This window comes from Salvelinus sp. IW2-2015, linkage group LG11 (genome assembly GCF_002910315.2).
Source record: "Salvelinus sp. IW2-2015 linkage group LG11, ASM291031v2, whole genome shotgun sequence".
Lineage (NCBI taxonomy): Eukaryota > Metazoa > Chordata > Actinopteri > Salmoniformes > Salmonidae > Salvelinus > Salvelinus sp. IW2-2015.
The window spans coordinates 9073707-9094082 of NC_036851.1; the positions used below are offsets into that span (position 1 = coordinate 9073707).

The 20376-nt window shown below is 42.0% G+C and overlaps 1 protein-coding gene across 1 annotated transcript; it reads right to left on the minus strand.

Annotated features, from left to right (window-relative positions):
* Window positions 1-12: 12 nt before the first annotated feature.
* LOC139028361 (putative helicase mov-10-B.1) lies at window positions 13-20041 on the minus strand. The gene is made up of 5 exons (XM_070445526.1): window positions 19822-20041; window positions 19659-19730; window positions 19139-19264; window positions 15784-15872; window positions 13-5365 (listed from the first exon to the last, which is right to left on the minus strand). The coding sequence occupies exons 1-5, from the start codon at window positions 19897-19899 to the stop codon at window positions 5218-5220; spliced, it is 513 nt and encodes a 170-aa protein (XP_070301627.1). The 5' UTR covers window positions 19900-20041; the 3' UTR covers window positions 13-5217.
* Window positions 20042-20376: the final 335 nt, after the last annotated feature.

Below are 20376 nucleotides of genomic sequence, written 5' to 3' on the forward strand. Positions count from 1 at the left end.
CACTGCCTCCCTATTCCAGTTGTTCCATTTTACACACAGACGATGAAAGCTATGTGCGAATCCAAAATCATTTATCGCTTGTTTTCCAGTTTAGCAGCCCCTGCTTCAGTTAGGGATGTAGTAGTGAGACATGAACTTACAGTACACGGTTACAGATTCCTGAGCGACTGAAACATGAATGTTAGACCAGSTGACACTGATCCAATAGTCATCATACTACTGTATCTAAAATGTAGTGGTTCAATTGTCGGCATACTGAAAATACAAYGGAGGTATAAAAATACATTACCACAAGCAGAAAATATATGTATTTTGAATATTAAATACACTCCCATCATATGCTCTGAGGAGATACTGCCTTTAAAGTAGTAGGAATGTGTTTGTTTCCATTGGTCACTTGTCAGTGGGACATTTCCTATTACAAAACAGTGAACTTGTCAGGCTGAAGATTTCATCCAGTTTCTGCTGAGCAAGGATTTCAATCATCCATCGAGACATAACTTTCCAAACCTTTCCAAAATATAGTTGTTGCCAATTGATTGCTATACTTCATTTTGATATCAAGTTCACAAAAGGCAGCAAAAATATGTCTGGAATGTCAGTTTGAGACGTACAGTACCTCCGGTATAATTTTGTAGCTCCCAAGGGCTGTTGCGGTGACCATATTACCGCCACTGGCAGTCATGAGTCATGACCGCAGTAGAATTTCATGTGACCGTTGAGTCACAGTAATCTCCTTTTATGCACTCTGGACATGCATTGGTAGTACCCAACTCGCTCACAACCATCAGGTCACTAATGGCCTGGTACTCAGGGCTCTATTGTCCCTCTAACCACTCTGACATCAATGCAAATGTGTTCAAAAATCACATCAAAACAGTATTATGCTTTTAAAACTCACCTCACTGTGAATGATCAATTGAAGAAAGAAGTTAAACAGCAGGTTAAAGTGGAAAACATGGTCGTTGAGGATGTTGTTTCAAACACACCGAAATGGACAGCGCTTTCTAAGCTGATCATTCATTCAAAAACCCCATATGCATATTAGAGTTTATGCATAGGCCTATGAGCCCAAGCCCGAAAAAAAAAACTGAATTAAAATAATGATTGTGCCGTTATACAATACATAGCCTACCGCATTTTATGCATTTAAGATGTATTTGGTACATAATTGGTCTAGCAGCTTATACTATMAAATTAAATAAATTCTAGTAATCACCTTTGAGTGTGGACTGTATTATTATGCATACTGGATGGACTGGATGGACTGCTTATGCTACGCTCCAAACGTTCTATCCATGAGTCTAGGGGAAAACGTTTAGGCCTAGGCAATGCCGTTGGTTAATTGATTAAGCATGATGGCTAAGCCTACAATTATAGTACATTTTTATTTGATTTTGAATAGCCTAGGGTGTTTTTTATATTTTCATAATTAATAGGCTGACATTACTTTTAGCTACAGAATATATCTTACCACCGTGCATTTCCATCTCCTCTCTCCTTCATTCCTTTCGCCAGCACTCAGAGATGGGCGGTGAMCTTCATGAAATATGTTTTGTTGTGRAAACATGTTACTATCAATGTCCCCGAACAGATTTCACTTGGTTTCCCAAATTAAGCACTGGGTAGCTGCAGGAACAGGKTTGGAGAGCCCATGGCATACAGAGTTTGGCGCAAAATATTAACCTATCGTTTAGCAAGAAGCTGCATCATCCTCACAGTGGTTGATGTGAAGTAGCCTACCAGCATGATTGAAAAACGAACTAGTGGGAAAGCGGCCTCCATTCGCTATTCGAGTGCATACTGATGACATGTATTTTTTCCCCTGCCCCTGTTCCTCCCCATTTGTTAAATGGCCATTCTAAATCAARACAAATTTTACATATTAGTAAAGACAGGATTAAATTGTGAATTGTGAAAATATGATCACTTGATGAGAGGCAAGGAATAGAGAGCAAGTTTTTTTTGTGACTTTTTCAAATCATCGTCACATCATGGTTTGTTTTGATTTGTGAGACATTCAAAGGTTTGTATCATTTACAACTAAAGTTGCCAAATAACTCTAAATCTAGCACACAGTGCATTCGGAAAGTATTGAGACCCCTTGACCACATTCCACATAAATCTAAAATTTATTAAATTACTATTTTTCCTAAACAATCTACACACAATACCCCATAATGATAATGCGAAGACAGGTTTTTAGAAATATTTGCAAATGTATTACAAAAAAAAGCAGAAACAACATATTTACATAAGTATTTAGACCCTTTGCTATGAGACTCGAAACTGAGCTCAGGTGCATCCTGTTTCCATTGATCATCGTTGAGATGTTTCTACAACTAGAGCTCCGAGACAGGATTGTGTYRAGGCACAGATCTGGGRAAAGGTACCAMAAAATGTCTGCAGCATTGAAGGTCCCCAAGAACACAGTGGCCTCCATCATTCTTAAATGGAAGAAGTTTGGAACCACCAAGACTCTTCCTAGAGCTGGCCGCCCGACCAAACTGAGCAATCGAGGGAGAAGGGCCTTGGTYWGGGAGGCGACCAAGAACCCGATGGCCACTCTGACAAAGCTCCAGAGTTCCTCTAAGSAAATGGGAGATCCTTCCAGAAGGACAACCATCTCTGCAGCACTCCACCAATCAGGCCTTTATGGTAGAGTGGCCRGACAGATGCCACTCCTCAGTAAAAGGCACCCGACAGCCAGCTTGGAGTTTGCCCAAAAGTACCTAAAAACTCTCAGACCGTGAGAAACAATATTCTCTGGTCTGATGAAACCAAGATTGAACTCTTTGGCCTGMATGTCAAGTATCACGTCTGGAGGAAACCTGGCACCATCCCTACAGTGAAGCATGGTGGTGGCATCATCATGATGTTTTTCAGCAGCAGGGACTGGGAGACTAGTCAGGATCAAGGGAAAGATGAACGGAGCAAAGTACAGAGAGACGCCTGATGAAAACCTGCTCCAGAGCGCTCAGGAACTCAGACTGGGGCGAAGGTTCACCTTCCAAAGGGACAATGATCYTAAGCACACAGCCAAGACAACACAGGAGTGGCTTCGGGMCAAGTCTCTGAATGTCCTTGAGTGGCTCAGCCAKAGCCCGGACTTAAACCCGATCGAACATCTCTGGAGAGACCTGAAAACAGCTGTGCAGCGACGCTCCCCATCCAACCTGACAGAKCTTGAGAGAATCTGCAGAGAATGGGAGAAACTCCCCAAATACAGGTGTGCCAAGCTTGTAGCATCATACCSAAGAAGACTCGAGGCTGTAATCGCTGCCAAAGGTGCTTCAACAAAGTACTGAGTAAAGGGTCTGAATACTTATGTAAATGTGATAATTCAGTTGTTTATTTTGAATACATTTGAAAACAATGCTTTGTCATTATGGGGTATTGTGTGTAGATTGATGAGAGAAAAAAAAACAATTTCATCCATTTTAGAATAAGGCTATAACGTAGCAAAAAGTGGAATAAGTCATGGGGTCTGAATACTTTCCCAGTGCACTGTATAGGACYTGTTCAAATGATCACTTTAACGCTCAACATCGCCACTTCATATGMGCACTCGCTCCGAAATGGGAAAAATATCCTTTCTGTTTTATTCAGCTARGTTCAATTATATTCTTCTTACTATWAAATCCTATAATATAAAATAATGGAATGGGACTTAAAAGCATTTMTTGTCTACTAAATTAACAAGCYTACAGCCTATAGCCAGATAACATAGTCATATTAAATTGTCTGTCTGTAATGGTGTGCCCCAGGGCTCTGTACTTGGTCCCCTCTTATTCACTATTTCTATAAATAATTTAGACAAAAATTTGAAAAATGCGCAACTTCACTTTTATGTTGATGATACTGTTATTTATTGTTGTGCCTCSTCTCGCACAAAAGCTTTCCAGAACTTGCAAACTGCTTTTTATACTGTTCAACATACCTTGTGTCAATTGAAGCTTATCCTCAATACTGACAAAACTAAACTAATGGTGCTTTCTAAATCAAGAAATAGATCTCTGAACCTTTCACCTATTACTACCTGTCAGGGCAATGAGATTGAGAGTGTAACCTTATATAAATATCTTGGAATTTGAATTGATTACGGACTCTCTTTTAAATTGCATATTCAACAACTTACAAAAAAATTGAAGCTGAAGTTGGGATTTTATTTTAGGAATAAGGCCTGTTTTTGTTTTGAAGCCAGGAGGCTAGTATCAGCTACATTTATGCCTTTACTAGACTATGGGGATATTTTATATATACGAATGCTTCCACTCAGTGTTTGAGATCAATTGACACCCTTTACCATGGCGCATTGAGATTTATTTAAACTGCAAAACCCTTACGCACCACTGCACTTTGTATACSAMGGYTGGCTGGCCTTCTCTAGTCACTCGTAGGCTCAGTCACTGGTAAACTTTTATTTACAAAGCCATTTTGGGTTTACTACCATTTTATTTGGGCATTTTTATTGTTCATAAATGTGGTGGGTACTCTCTTCGTTCGCAGGACTTTATCCTGCTAACTGTTAGAAATTTCCGAAATGAATTTGGTAAAAGGGCTTTTATGTACTCTGCGCCATCTGCTTGGAACGCCTTACAAAATACTTTAAACTGTAAGAACTTGTCACGATTGGTGTTTTTAAATCACCGATGAAGGATTTTGAGACTTATTCCCTGACCTGTCAAGGTTTTTAATTTTCTGTTTTATGATTTTACTCTTGTGAATTCTATGGTTTTTACTAGATTACTTGCAGTTTTTCATGTTGTCTGTCTGTAATTGTCTAATGACTTGGTGCTGCCTATCTTGGCCAGGACACTCTCGAAAAAGAGATTTCAAATCTCAATGAGCCCTTCCTGATTAAATAAAGGTTAAATAAATAAATATACTCAACTCATATTCTGTTCTTCTGAAAACAAATTATCTTCATATAATGTTTCTTTAGACCTGCCTAAAACAAATAATGGATTTATTGTGATGGTGTATATTAAAATAGATTTATTTGACTTTTTTTAAATGTAGATGTTCCAAAGGCGTGCATCAGCGGCTTGTATGCGTGGAGGCCTGGAGATGCTCACCATGTTTATGTTGATTAACTGTCAATTACCATGAGACCGGCTGACAAAATGTCATGACCGYCACAGCCCTAGCTCCTGCACAGCTTTGCTGGTGTCCAGAAGGCTACTGCTCAGTCCTCCACTCTGGATGGACATACTGCTAGAGGTCACTCTCCTTTGCCAGACCTGTGGAACACTCCACCGTGATTTTAAGGGAAGCCAGTCGTGTTACTACATCTTCTTCTCCTTCAGCGTCAGTGAAGTCGAAGCCAGTGTAYCCCTCCTCCTCCACACAATAGCTGATAAACCTGAACACACAGACAGTGTTGAGTGAGCTAAAAAAAATCAAACAAAATCATCCAAACCCACTTACAGTCATGTGTACATACATTTTACGTATGGGTGGCCTCRGRAATCGAACCCACAATCCTGGCATTGAAAGCACYGTGCTCTACCAACTRAGCCATACATATAGCAACTATAACGAGGAGTTGTCCTGGGTTCTTTATTCTACTTAAGAAAAGAGAAGAGAGCACCAATATGTGTATGTGGCGGTAGAGGGTTCCAAAAGGGTTCTGCAGCTGTCCCCATGGGAGAACCCTTTTTGGTGCAAAGTAGATCCCTTTTTCCAGTGCTAGCCTCCCTACACTGGCTTCCTGTTAAGGCAAGGGCTGATTTCAAGGTTTTACTGTTAACCTACAAAGCGTWACATGKGCTTGCTCCTACCTATCTTTCCGAGTTGGTCCTGCCGTACATACCTACACGTACGCTACGGTCACAAGACGCAGGCCTCCTAATTGTCCCTAGAATTTCTAAGCAAACAGCTGGAGGCAGGGCTTTCTCCTATAGATCTCCATTTTTATGGAATGGTCTGCCTACCCATGTGAGAGACGCAGACTCTGTCACGATCGTCGTAATGAGGCAGAGTGGACCAAGGCGCAGCGTGATAGAACGACATCTTCTTTTTATTATGAAGACGAACAAACGAACAAAAACAACAAACAGACGACCGTGAAGATATTCAAACAAATAGTGCTGACACTAAACACTACACATAGACAATTACCCACATTAACCTAATGCCTATGGCTGCCTTAAATATGGCTCCCAATCAGAGACAATGAATGACAGCTGTCTCTGATTGAGAACCATTCAGGCAACCATAGACATACCTAGATACCTACACTCAACACAAACCCATACACTCTACTAAACCCCCCTATACCATACAACCACCCAAGATGAGACAAATACACACACACATCCCCCCTGTCACACCCTGACCTAACCAAAATATTACAGAAAACAAAGAATACTAAGGCCAGGGCGTGACAGACTCGGTCTCAACCTTTAAGTCTTTACTGAAGACTAATCTCTTCAGTGGGTCATATGATTGAGTGTAGTCTGGCCCAGGAGTGTGAAGGTGAACGGAAAGGCTCTGGAGCAACGAACCGCCCTTGCTGTCTCTGCCTGGCCGGTTCCCCTCTCTCCACTGGGATTCTCTGCCTCTAACCCTATTACAGGGGCTGAGTCACTGGCTTACTGGTGCTCTTTCATGCCGTCCCTAGGAGGGGTGCGTCACTTGAGTGGGTTGAGTCACTGACGTGATCTCCTGTCTGGGTTGGCGCCCCCCTTGGGTTGTGCCGTGGCGGAGATCTTTGTGGGCTATACTCGGACTTCTTCAGGATGGTAGTTGGTGGTTGAAAGATACCCTCCTAGTGGTGTGGGGCTGTGCTTGGCAAAGTGGGTGGGGTTATATCCTGCCTGTTTGGCCCTGTCCGGGGTATAATCGGAGGGCCACGTGTCTCTGACCCTCTGTCTCAACCTCCAGTATTTATGCTGCAGTAGTTTATGTGTCGGGGGGCTAGGGTCAGTTTGTTATATCTGGAGTACTTCTCCTGTCTATCCGGTGTCCTGTGTGAATTTAAGTATGCTCTCTCTAATTCTCTCTTTCTTTCTCTCTCTCGGAGGACCTGAGCCCTAGGACCATGCCTCAGGACGACCTGACATGAATGATCCTTGCTGTCCCAGTCCACTTGGCCGTGCTGCTGGCTCCAGTTTAACTGTTCCCTGCGGCTATGGAACCGACCTGTTTACCGGACGTGCTACTGTCCAGACCTGCTGTTTTCAACTCTCTAGAGACGCGGCGGTAGAGATACTCTAATGATGGCTATGAAAAGCCAACTGACATTACTCCTGAGGTGCTGACTTGCTGCACCCTCTGACAACTACTGTGATTATTATTATTTGACATGCTGGTCATATATGAACTTTGAACATGTTCTGTTATAATCTCCACCCGGCACAGCCAGAAGAGGACTGGCCACCCCACATAGCCTGGTTCCTCTTCTAAGTTTCTTCTAGGTTTTGGCCTTTCTAGGCGAGTTTTTCCTACCACCGTGCTTCTACACCTTGATTGCTTGCTGTTTGGGGTTTTAGGCTGGGTTTCTGTACAGCACTTTGACATATCAGCTGATGTACGAAGGGCTATATAAATAATTTGATTAGATTTGGTGTAAGCAGAACTATTTTGGGTTCCATGTAGAACCCTCTGTGGAAAGGGTTCTACATGGAACCCAAAGAGTTTCTGCTCTGGAACCAAAAGGAGCTCTAAAAAGGGTTCTCCTATGGAGCAGCGAAAACCTTTTTTGGTTCTAGATAGAACCTTTTTCTCGTTCAACATATTTTTTATTGAACACTACAGAATGGTGTATCGGTATAAAAAGCCAGGTATACAGTTCTCTTATCTATACATTAAATAGCAGACAGAAACAAAAAGACCCAGGGTTCCGGTACAAACAAATATTACGACAAACAGACTACATGAACATGGACAGGTATATAAGAAAGAGGGTAGGTGTCCCCCCTTACCCCCCCCCCCTTATCCCTCCCCCCCTTCTTCCCCCCTTTATCCCTACCCTTATTAATCGACCCAACTGCTCGGGTGGCGGTGGCCAGCACACCGCTGACCAAAGGTGGATTAAATATTACAATTGAGAGTGCGTTAAAAGTAAAATTCACAGCGCCACAATGGTCTAGTAGTAGAGGAAGGCTGCCAGATTTGACAAATGTTGATAATTTATTGTTCAGATTATATCTAATTCTTTCTAAGTGTACAGTGTTGCCAATTCCGCTGAGGCTAATGGTGTGGGCGCTTCCCCTCTTTTTTCCAAAACAACAAGATTAAATTTTTTTTGCCCGAAATGAGACTGTAAGAGATGAGTTGTTTTTTGGGGGTTGGTTATCCGTTTTAGGGAATCCGACACTCAGGATTTCAAAGCGGGTCTGGATCAAATGAAGTCCTCAAAACATCCGAGCAGGATCCTAAAAATTCCACTCCAGTATCCATACAAGCTAGAGCATAGGGTTGCAAGCAAGTGGAGTAGTGTAAACCCTGTGGCAGCCTGCCATTATCACACATACGGGGATTATAGGAAATATCCTATGCAAGTTTGGTTTGGAATAGTGTAAAATCTGTGTAATACATTGAATTGTATGAGACGGGTCTGGAGTTAAATGGAGCAGGTAGGGTGGATGTAGCTCCAAGCTATCTTCCAGTCTGACAGCTGAGATGTCAGTCCCTAAGTTTCTCCTCCATTTTTGCCTTAATGGCTCTGTAAAAGGTGTGCTAACAGATTGAAAAGCTCATATAAACGAATATCACAGTTTTGCTGAGGTGGGGGATGTTTTTAGGGCATCCGCCAAACATGGAAGGCTAGCGTTCCCGGGATGTTGGGAGGTGTTTTCTAACATAGTCTCTGATTTGTAGGTATCTGAAGAGTTACTTCTGGAAGATTATAAGTTTTCCCTCAGCAACTCAAAGGAAAGCAAAGGTTCCCTTCTATAATATCCCTATGGTACTTATCACCCAACTTCCATTTGCTCAAAGGTGTTATCAAGGGTTAGAGGGGGCAAAGGAGGGGTTCCTGGCAACAGGGAGCATGAATGATTGGTCTAAGCTCGAAGTGGGTTTTAAATTTGCTTCCAGATTCGGACGTGCTATGTAAATCAGGATTGTTAAGATAAAGTGACCTCTCCAGATTGACAGGCGACAAATCACACAGGCACCGATAGAGAAGGGGTGACACTCCTCACGTTCCATCTAAGCGCCTGGGTGACGGACCGGCGTCATCCAGCAAAACGTACCGCGCGGCAGGTTAGCGGCCCAGTAATAAAATATAAAATTGGGAGAGACAATCCTCCTTTCCATCTTGTATTTGCAAGAGGTGTGTTTTACCTATCTGTGTGTTTTATAATCCCAGATGCAAAGGATTTGAATAATTGAGTCCCAGTTGTTTATGAAAGGTTTAGGTATGAATACTGGTGTTCTGGATAGGTAGAGTAGTTGTGGGAGGAAGACCATTTAATGGCTTAATTCTTCCGCAGCAGAAAATTGCGGAGAGTTTCTCCAAAATGTATGTTGTCTTGGAGTTTTTTGCATCAGAGGGGGATTCTCTTTAAATAGTAAGGAGTATCTGTTTGGTAACTACAATTCCTAGATAGGTAAATTTTTCTGACAGATACCTTTAACTGAAGAAGTTCTAGCCAAGGAGGTGTTTTGTAACCGTATGGGCATAATTCACTCCTTGTTCCAATTTATCCTGTATCCCGAGACAGGTACCAAACAATTAATCACATCAAGAAATAGCTGGAAAAACTAGCTTGGGGTTCTGTTCATAGAGGAGAATGTCATCTGCGTATAGGGAGATCTTTATTAGAGTATCTTAGTATTTAGCCGTGTATGCTGGATCAGATCTAATCGCCTGAGCGAGCACGTTCAATGATTAGGGCGAAGAGCTAAGGGACAGCGCACACCTGCCTGTCCTCTGTAAAGGTTAATCGGGGCGACAGTGATTGGTTAGTGAGTATTCTCGACAGAGGGGTTTCCTAATATAAAGCTGGATCCAATTTAGAACCATCTCCAAATATTAAATTCTGTTAGGACTTTTGAACAGATTGGACCACTCAACTTTGGTCACCGAAGCCTTCTCGGCGTCAAGAGATATCACGGCAAGGTCCATGTTGGTTAACCTCTGAGAATACATAATGTTGAAGAGGCGCCTGAAGATCTGAAGTAAAATGAGTTTTTCTGTTCGGGAATAAAGCCGGTCTGGTCCGAGTGAACAATTTGCCAATTAAAGTGGCAAAGCCTGTTGCCAGGGTTTTTGCTAAATCTTTTGGTCTGTATTAAGGAGGGATATTGGTCCTGTATGACGCCTACCTCTTCCGGATTCTTTACCTTCTTTAATGTAAAAAACTGTATATGAGAATGCTTCATCCAAAGTAGATGGCGAGAGCTCCCTCCTCCTTTGGCCTGAACCATACTTTGTGCAGCGTGGGCAGAGAGCATGTTGCTGAATGTTTTAGTAGAATTCCCAGGGTATCCATCTGGCGCCCGGGTCCTTGCACTCTTTAGAGATTTAATGTGTTTTCTCGAATTTCCTTGCTAGAGAAATTTCCTTATTCAGGAAGTTTAGAATCTTCCTGGTTCAGGGCAGGAGATTACAGTCCTTCCAAAAAGATTTTCATAATTAAGGGGTAGGATCTAGAATGTATATCAGAGTCCTCATTAAAATACTGTCGGAACACTCTCTGTATTGATGTCTTTGGGGGAGAGAGAGTAACATTCCCCAGAAGATGATTTAACTTTGTGAATCACTCGGTCACTCACATTTTTCGAAGTTGTCTGGCGAGTAATTTGTGTGGTTGTCACCAAACTCAAAAATATTTTTGCTTGGCGTAGAGAAAGGATTTAGCAATGTTTTAGCTGAGAGATCTGATTATATAAATTTTAAAGAGGTAATTTTTTATGGTTCTCCATAGATGGAGTTCAGCATTCTCCTATCCAGAGTAAGTTGAATTTGGTCCCTCCAGTTTTACCAAATTTTCCCCTGTTTTGCCTACTCCTGGTATCTGAAAGGAGATGATAACAGCCTCTCAAATAAAGCAAGCCTTCAGTGTTCCCACAATAAGTGTTGGGGAAGTTCTGTGTTGTCGTTGGTATCAACAGAAAAATGCAATTGGTCTTTAAGATGTTCACAGAGATGTTGGTTCTGTGAGGAGCTGAGGATTCAAACCTCCAGACCCTCTTCGTTTGGTACGATGTCAGCTCAGTCTCAGGAGAAGGTGAGTGGACTGTGGTCGGAGATTATAATATCATACCTCACATTACAGGTAAGGGGCAGTAGTTTTAGGCATCACACAAAAGTAGTCAATTCGGATAAACATTGTGGAACATGAGAGTAAAGAAGGAGTTTCCCTCCCCGTAGGGTTAGTTGATCCTCCATATATCAAAATAAGTTAGGAATCCTTTGTAGGTATTCAAGAATTTCACTTGAATAGGTGGTGGGGTTTCGCTCGGGTAGAGGATCTGTCCAAGTTATTGGTCTACACACGTTAAGGTCCCCTCGATGAAACCAGGTTAGTGTGGGAGACATCTGGAATCAGGGCAAAGGACTCTTTTGAAAAAAGAGGGGTTATCAATGTTTGGCCATAGATATTTAGTAGATGTACAGAAGTAGAGTGGATCTCTCCTATTAGGACATATACGACCCCCTCTTTATCCACAAAAGTGGTTTTAATGTAGAAAGGGAATTCCTTTGTACCAGAATCGCTGTGCCCTGTTTTGGCAGAGAAGTTACGAGTGATACACTTGCCCTCCACCCGCCTACTTTGTCTGCTATGGAGAATTAATTTTTTCAGATGTTTCTCTGCACAAAATTGATATCAGACGAGAGTCCCCGGCCTTTCAAGTTGGCACACCTAGGATTGCCTCTCTTAATTGGTTCGTTAAACCTTGCATTCCAGGAAGTGAATGGAGCCCCGCCCCCCCTCGTTCATTTGTGTTTCCTATGTGGTGGCCTGCATAACTGTAACTTCAGTAAAAGGTAAGCAAGCGCACAAACTGTCCCGATCAGCATTATGTAAGCCACCGACTAAAACACCGAGCAGTGTCCAAAGCCAGTCCCCCCTCCCCCTATACAAAGCACCTTACTTCCACCTGTACCCTACTTCCCCCATATTTACACCTCCCGGATCAACCCACCTTAAAGGGCATACACAAATAAGCGAGAGAAAAAATATAAAAATTAAAATATAACACATTGTCTGGCCGATGCCAAAAAAGCACGTAGGCGCGACCTCGAACAAAGAGGTGACAAGTTTATAAATCCAACTTATACGTTCACCTCTCACTCCTCACGATTCACTAAGATTGAACTGAGGAGGCCCCCGCGAGTAAAGTGTTCAAATTTTAACATGTAATAAACCTAAAAGAGGGAAAGTGCAACTTAAACATCATTGCGCACATTAAGCGTCATCTTGGGTCAATCCCTGAGATAAAGCAAGATATTTAGCAGCACAAGATTATAGCTAAGCAATGCCGTATAAACATGAACCATCAGCAACCGACAGACAAGCAGAACATTTACATATTGTGGGTTATGATAGGAAAACAAGAATTTTTCTAAATTAACGTACCCCCAACCAGAAAAAATAAAATAAAAAATAAAAAGGTTATAATTATATAATACATTACATACAGACACATACATACATACATAACACACATATACACATATATATTAATATATACATACACATACACACACCCCAGCACCCAAATACATGTTAAAAGATATTAACAAAATATATATTACATATATTATGCATAACAATACCTAACTACACAAACATTCTGCCCAGAAAAAATTCTACACAGTTTAAAATATACACATACATTATTGGGTAACATGCTAAGATGAAAATAATTATAAAGTAACGCAATAGTAATTATATGTACACACACCTATAAGACACTAAGAGGGCTGGTGGGGGTCTAAATCGGAGAGAGCGGGCCTCGGTTAAGACCAGAGGCAGGAAGGGGGCACCAAACTTCAACTTGCTATCCTAGGTGTCTGTGTCTGCCCCTTCCCAACCGTTCACCCAGTCCCATGCAAGCCAGTAATAAATGGTATTGGAATACAATAAATGTAAGAATGAAAATAATAACGAAACAAAGGGCACAAAAAAATGGGGAATATAAGTATGTTCAACCGAAAGTGTCAATGGTCAAACCTGGAGGCATCGCTCTGAACACAGCCAGAATGGAAGTGACTTTAGAACACTGAAGCCGCCCTCCACAGCATGTTACAGTTCGGTAGCCCTCGTTGAGGACCGTTCATTTAGGTTTCACCCGTTATGGTATAAGTATGGATCGATTCCAATGAGCAGAGACCTAAACAACAATGACAATGCACTCTAACCTGTACGGGGGATTGGCGTATGTTCCCTCGATAAACTTCTCTGCGTCCAAGACCGAGGAGAGCCAGATCTTTCACGGAAGGCGGGGTAATTCTTAGTCTTGCAGGGAAGAGCAAGGCTGGGCGAAGATGGAGTTTGTAAGAGCTACGCTTGGTCATGACATCCCTGTAGGCGCCGCGGTCCTTTGCCAACATCGGGCGCAATAATCATCATAGACCGGAAGGGTGCCTTTATGTAAAGGTTGCCCTCAGTCGGGCCTCGGCAGGCGACAAGATCTTGGTCTTGACACTGTGACAACGAATGATGATGGGCGAGGACGTGGCGCGGTTCCAGGGCACGGATACAAGGGCGCGTTATGTGCAGGTCCAGCTGGGGGTCCCGAAGCCCCAAAACATCCGATCCCATTGCATCCTCCTCAGTAGCTTTGGCGAACGAAGTCGGTGGGGCGAGAGCCCGCCTCTCCTCTGTCTCTCCGTCCTCCAGCTCCTGGCCAGACCAACACGCGAAGATATATTTTGATTATTTTTTTACGCTGAACGGCCCTCCAGGTCGACCACTTCACAAGAGAGCCTCTGGCAACCCTACCGCTGCAGTGACGAGACAGCTTCTCCTAAACTTCGTCGATCCTAACGCAGCGTTTGAATTCAGAAGACCCTCTAAAGGTCCCCCAATACTCTGGGCCTGCGACGCGACGTTCGAATGCGCCCTCGATTTTGGGTCCAGTTCAGCAATATAGCCTTAAAGATCCCTCAGCTAAAGCAACACGTAGTTTTCCCCAACGCCCGGTTTTTTGCATGCGAGTAAGTTCTGTAAGTGTCACGGTTTTGCCTGTGCCTTCCGCCATGTCTGTCTCGTTGTTTGGTGAAGGAGTAGGCCTCCGATAGGATTTATTGTCTTTGGGTCGCTTATTAACTCTGCATTTTTACACACAGAAAAGTTACAATGTTGTCTTAGAAAAGAACGTTGTTTAAAAGGTCAATAAGAGTAGGGGTTGAGACGTTAGATGTTTATTTCGCAAAAAAGTTGTCAGGAGCCTCTCAACAGCCGTTCACTCCAACATGCAGCTCCGCCCTCCGCACCTTTTCTTCCTAAGAGTGTAGTGGGAAAGAAATGAGAGAGGGTGGCCCTTGTGTCTGGTGACTTGCTGACGCCAGCACAGCGTGATGATTCGATCACAATTTATGGCATTGTCCGGATTTCGATGGCCGTATGTTTGCATATCACAGGAGTGAAACACCTTCGTCATTGGCTTTTTCCGGGGCCCTGGGGATTACTGACGGAGGTGTGAAGACTGATGAAACTTGACAAAATGAATGTTACTGTGAATTCATTTGTCATGTTTCAATTGTTTCAAGAGTTCATAAAGAGCTGTGAATGTTGATATTCCTTATTGTACTGTACATGTTATGGATACATATTTTCCCCAGAGTTGCCGTGTTAAAGTGTTGGCCAGGAGCCGGTCAGTTCAAAGTGGGAGCAGSCCAGATTGTGCGCTCCTATTATTGTGTTGATTAGACTAGAGAATGTGTGTGAATTGTTATGCTTTTGTTTAATTGTTTTGGCAAAGCAGAGTGATGGAAATTAAACACTGGGTGTTATTGAAGTGGAGATCTGTCCTGGTTAGAACAAAAAAAAGCGTTGCTTCGTTCAGGGAGTCATTGTAAAACAATGTCATACTTTGTATGCCATAGTGGTGTATTTGTTATGCTTAATAATGGTGTATCTTTTTAAAATGTAAGACTTCTTGTGTGTGCTCTTTGATAATTGTATTCTTATTGCATAACTGTAATTGTTACGAATTCCTTGCTGGTGACCGTCATCAGCACCTCGCAACCCTGAGCTGCACACTCCATTCCCATCCCCCACGACCGGAGCCGGAGAGTCTAGGGTGTACCATGAACCTCTCTTAAACTCTCCCTGGCCCTGATAGGTTTCAAGGGAGGTTACTCGGGGGCCGGACATCCGCCAATCCTTATGACTATACAGGACACACAATATGTACGGTWGTCCTCATATTTCAGAGTAATATTTTCCTTAATTATTCTTTGATGTAATGGTCTAATGGTACATGTTATTTACACTACACATRGCCTATGCTTGGGTTCTAACTTTACATCTCTGCRCTAAGCTTGACTCAATGCTGGAACTTTGATTGCTAGAATTAGCTCMTAGTATCTGGACATTGTTAATTGCATAACAGTTATCTTAGACACGTGTAATTATAGTTAATGGGACAGGTGAGCAAAGACTAGCTTTCTTGCTGGACTTGCCAGAGATGCTTAAGGCCTATTGCATTTATTCACGTGATTATGGAGTCAGATTGAATTATTATATWCCAATCATATTCCTCCTACACTAATTGTCATCCTCAGTAGTCAGAGTGGATTCATTCCATTCTACAGAGGATAGATAACATTCTCCTCACGTTAACTTTCCTCGGCCCTTGGGAGAACAAAGGTCTTACCGCTCCCAAGTTGGGTCCTTGTTGAGGATAACAGGGTTTCCCACCACTATCAGCAGGGCCTTGGCTCTGGTCATGGCCACATTGAACCTCTGTAGAGAAGAGAGGACATGGTGGGGTCAGCTGACAGTTGCACAGAAAGATGGGACATACAGTACCAGTCAAAAGTTTGGACACACCTACTCATTCCAGGGTTTTTCTTTATTTTTACTATTTTCTGCATTGTAGAATAATAGTGAAAACATCAAAACTACAAAATAACACATATGAAATCATGTAGTAACCATCAAWATATATTTTACATGTGAGATTCCATATGTGAGATTTTATATGTCAGCCAATCAGTTGTGTTGTGACAATGTGGGGGTGGTATACAGAAGATAGCCCTATTTGGTAAAAGACCAAGTCCATATTATGGCAAGAMCAGCTCAAATAAGCAAAGAGAAACGACAGTCCATCGTTACTTTAAGACACGAAGGTCARTAAATACGGACATTTCAAGAACTTTGAAAAAGCAGTCGCAAAAACCATCAAGTGCTATGATGAAACTGGCTCTCATGAAGGCCGCCACAGGAAAGGAAGACCCAGAGTTACCTCTGCTGTAGAGCATAAGTTCATTAATTACCACCCTCAGAAATTGCCAGGCAAAATAAATGCTTCAAGAGTTCAAGTAACAGACACATCTCAACATCAACTGTTCAGAGGAGACTGTGTGAATCAGGCCTTCATGGTCAAATTTCTGCAAAGAAACCACTACAAAAGGACACCAATAAGAAGAGACTTGCTTGAGCCAAGAAACACGAGCAATGGACATTAGACCGGTGGAATCTGTCCTTGTAACGATTTTTCTTCTTCTTCCGATGAGGAATATGAAGGATCGGACCAAAATGCAGCGTAGTAGTGTCCATGTTAAATCTATTAACTGAACACGGGAAAAAGACAAAATAACAAAGTGAAGACAACAAAAATCGAAAAGTCCTGAATGGTGAAACAAACACAAAAAAGGAAACAACTACCACAAACACAGGTGGGAACAGGCTACCTAAGTATGGTTCTCAATCAGAGACAACGATTGACAGCTGCCTCTGATTGGGAACATACAAGGCCAAACACAGAAATACAACCATAGAACAAAACATAGATATAGAACATAGAATGCCCACCCCAACTCACGCCCTGACCAAACAAAAAAAAGACATAAAAAAGGAACTAAGGTCAGAACGTGACAGTCCTTTGGTCTGATGAGTCCAAATTTAAGATTTTTGGTTCCAACCGCCGTGCCTTTGTGAGATGCAGAGTAGATGAACGGATGATCTCTGCATGTGTAGTTCCCACCGTGAAGCATGGAGGTGGTGGTGTGATGGTGCTTTGCAGGTGACACTGTCAGTGATTTATTTAGAATTCAAGGCACACTTAACCAGCATGGCTAACACAGCATTGTGCAGTGACACGCCATCCCATCTGGTTTGAGCTTAGTGGGACTATCATTTGTTTCTCAACAGGACAATGACTCAACACACCTCCAGGCTGGGTAAGGGCTTTTTGACCAAGGAGGAGAGTGATGGAGTGCTGCATCAGATGACCTGGCCTCCACAATCACCCGACCTCAACCCAATTGAGATGGTTTGGGATGAGTTGAACCGCAGATTGAAGGAAAGCAGCCAAAATGTGCTCAGCATGTGTGGGAACTCCTTCAAGACTGTTGGAAAAGCATTCCAGGTGAAGATAGTTGAAAGAATGCAAAGAGTGTACAAAGCTATCATCAAGGCAAAGGTGGCTACTTTGAAGAATCTAAAATATATTTTGATTTGTTTAACACTTTTTTGGTTACTACATGATTCCATATGTGTTATTTCATAGTTTTTATGTTTTCAATTATTATTCTACAATGTAGAAAATAGCAAAAATAAAGAAAAAAACATGACTGGTACTGTACTTAAAGTGGAATGGAAACACCTTAGGAAGTAAATCTAAGCAAAGATGTATTCAATCCACTAACACTAAACATGTTCATTTAACATAAAAATCTCTCTATATTTAGTATTTTTATCGACGACAAGGTTTATTTCAGCTATGGACAGTGCCATTTTAAATTGCCATAGTAAACACTGACGCTAGCGCTTCACTGGCAGGATCAGTAAACTGTCTGCGGTATTGAGTTTTCCCGCTGAGCCCTCTAGTTGAGGTGTTTCAGGCGGCATGTCTGTGTTATTAGTGCTACGAGAACGAACTCTCTGATCTGGGGCAACGATCGGCTCAAAACTGAACGGCTTCAGTAGGTCTATTGGCTCCCTAAGTAACGTTATTTCATCCTCTACCATGAACTCCTTCTCAGACTCGGAGCTACTCTCTATAAATTCAGCCATTTTAGGGAGTTCCAAAATGTCCTCTCCTGCCAGTGATGTAAAAATGGCGATTTACAGTTGCAGTTAGCTGGCGTTCTAAATCCTAGTGTTTCACTGCAGGACATGGTGAAAAGCTAATACTTTCTCTTGGGTCTAGTACACAGAACATTTGCCAGTGTTAAATCAACACTGAGAGCGTTAAATTTAACACTGGTCCAGTGTCTATATGGGTCCACACTTTTCAGTGTTAAATTAACATATTGCTAAGTTTAAAGCATTATTTGCATATTTCCCAGAGTGCCTTGCCTTTCGAGTGAATTGTAGAATTACCACCCATGACTGTATTTGTTGCATTCATCCATTTTCATTCCTATTGCATTCACAAAGTAAGATCCTAAGAAAATATGTTATCATTAAAATGGAATTCTTTAAGACAATACATGTATTTCATAAGGCCTTATGTTGAGGGCCTAGTTTTTACCCTGATACAGTGGCCTGAAATTCGTGGTTTACAAGCCACATCAGGCCTGCAAGTCACATTATGCTGGTTTGCAAAGTAATGTGTCATTCCTATTGGAATCCAGCCAGAGTGGGGATATCCAACATTTAGWATATTTATTCACCCGCAACCTGCATTCAGAATGACTGCCAGAGTTGGGAAGAGTAAGAAATGAGACTACCGAAAGCATCTAAACTGGAATGRCCTTTTCAGTAACGGGTGTAATTAGTCCAACTAACATATTGGATTAGTTGAGAAGAATGTATGTTATTTATATTTGAGTAGCATAAGATTAATTAATCTGTCAATATACATGCAAAAACATAAMTWTTGAAACAAAATGTTGTAAAAATCAACCTGCAATAGAGCATGCTGGGAAATATGATAATGATGCACTATTACACTATTATTTATGCATACACACAACGTACACAYGCGGGCAGAAAACGTACACATGTGGGCACACACAGACATCATATAGAGTAAGAGTGAGTAAAAGGTAAGTGCTGGGAACCTTCTCGTTAGTGAGGAAGCCTAGGTTAAAGTCTTGGTCCATCTTAACGTAGTTGATGCTACTGCGGACGGTAGAGACCATGATGATCTTTCTCTCCTGTCCCTGGAACTCCTCCACTGAACCCACCTGAAACAACAACATGCTTCATCAACACTTAAAGCTTCAATATGTAACTTTTTGGTTGACCTGACCAAATTCACATAGAAATGTAAGTTATAGATATGTCCTTCTCATTGAAAGAAAGTCAAAGAAGCTGTAGATCTGTTCTATGTGCACTATTTCTTTGCKTCCCGTTCTTAWGTTTAGTTTTAGCTTCAAACAGCTGAAAATACAATATTTTTGGTTATTGAAAATATATTTCACAGCGGATTAGATGGTACAATGTGTTTTGTCACAAACTGAAATTAGGTGAACAATTWWAATTTTAGCAACCAGGAGCAATTTCYGCATATTGCACCTTTAACGYCTCATCTAAACAAAGGCCTCAGGTTGTAAGACTGATGTATAACRCAGGACTCACCTTGAGCTCCTTGATGTCCTTCCATTGACTCAACTCTTTGACAAAATTCAGAGCTTTTTGGATTTTCTCAACCTGTTAAAAACAGCAGATTAACTTAGGTAAAACTCCTGCACATCAGGTATAGTTAATGATGTGTGCTTTAACTCCATGGATGACGTCTCACCTGTTTCCTATAGGGAGCGATGATGCCAATGTCTTTAGGGGATAGTTTGGGCAGGCCCTTCTTGCCCTGGGTCTTCATCAACTTGGTGAGGTAGTCCACCAGGACCTCAATCTCTGACACGTTGAAGAAGGACGGACTGTTGCCTTCTCTCTCATCTTTTCCCAACACTCCATGGAATATCACTGGGAACCCCTACACAGAAAGACCACAGGAATGCAAACAATACTGGAGACATTTCCACCACCCACACAATCACAACTTAACCCATGATTAAGATTCAGCTTTGTGCAACATGGCCACTCATATATATATATTTTTTAAATATTCATTAAGAAATCAGGAGAAACAGCAGTCCACATAGACCTGTTACTGCATGTTTGAGAAAGAGGGAGATGCTTTTTTTAATATGCTGCTACTAATGTTAATGGGATTCAGGAATAGCTCTGTGGTCAAAGGAGAGCAGCCCTGCTACAGACAGACAGACAGGCACGCACTGACATTATAATTACTGAGCTGCCTGAGAGGAAGAGACCCTGGAGAGTTGTAACAACACTA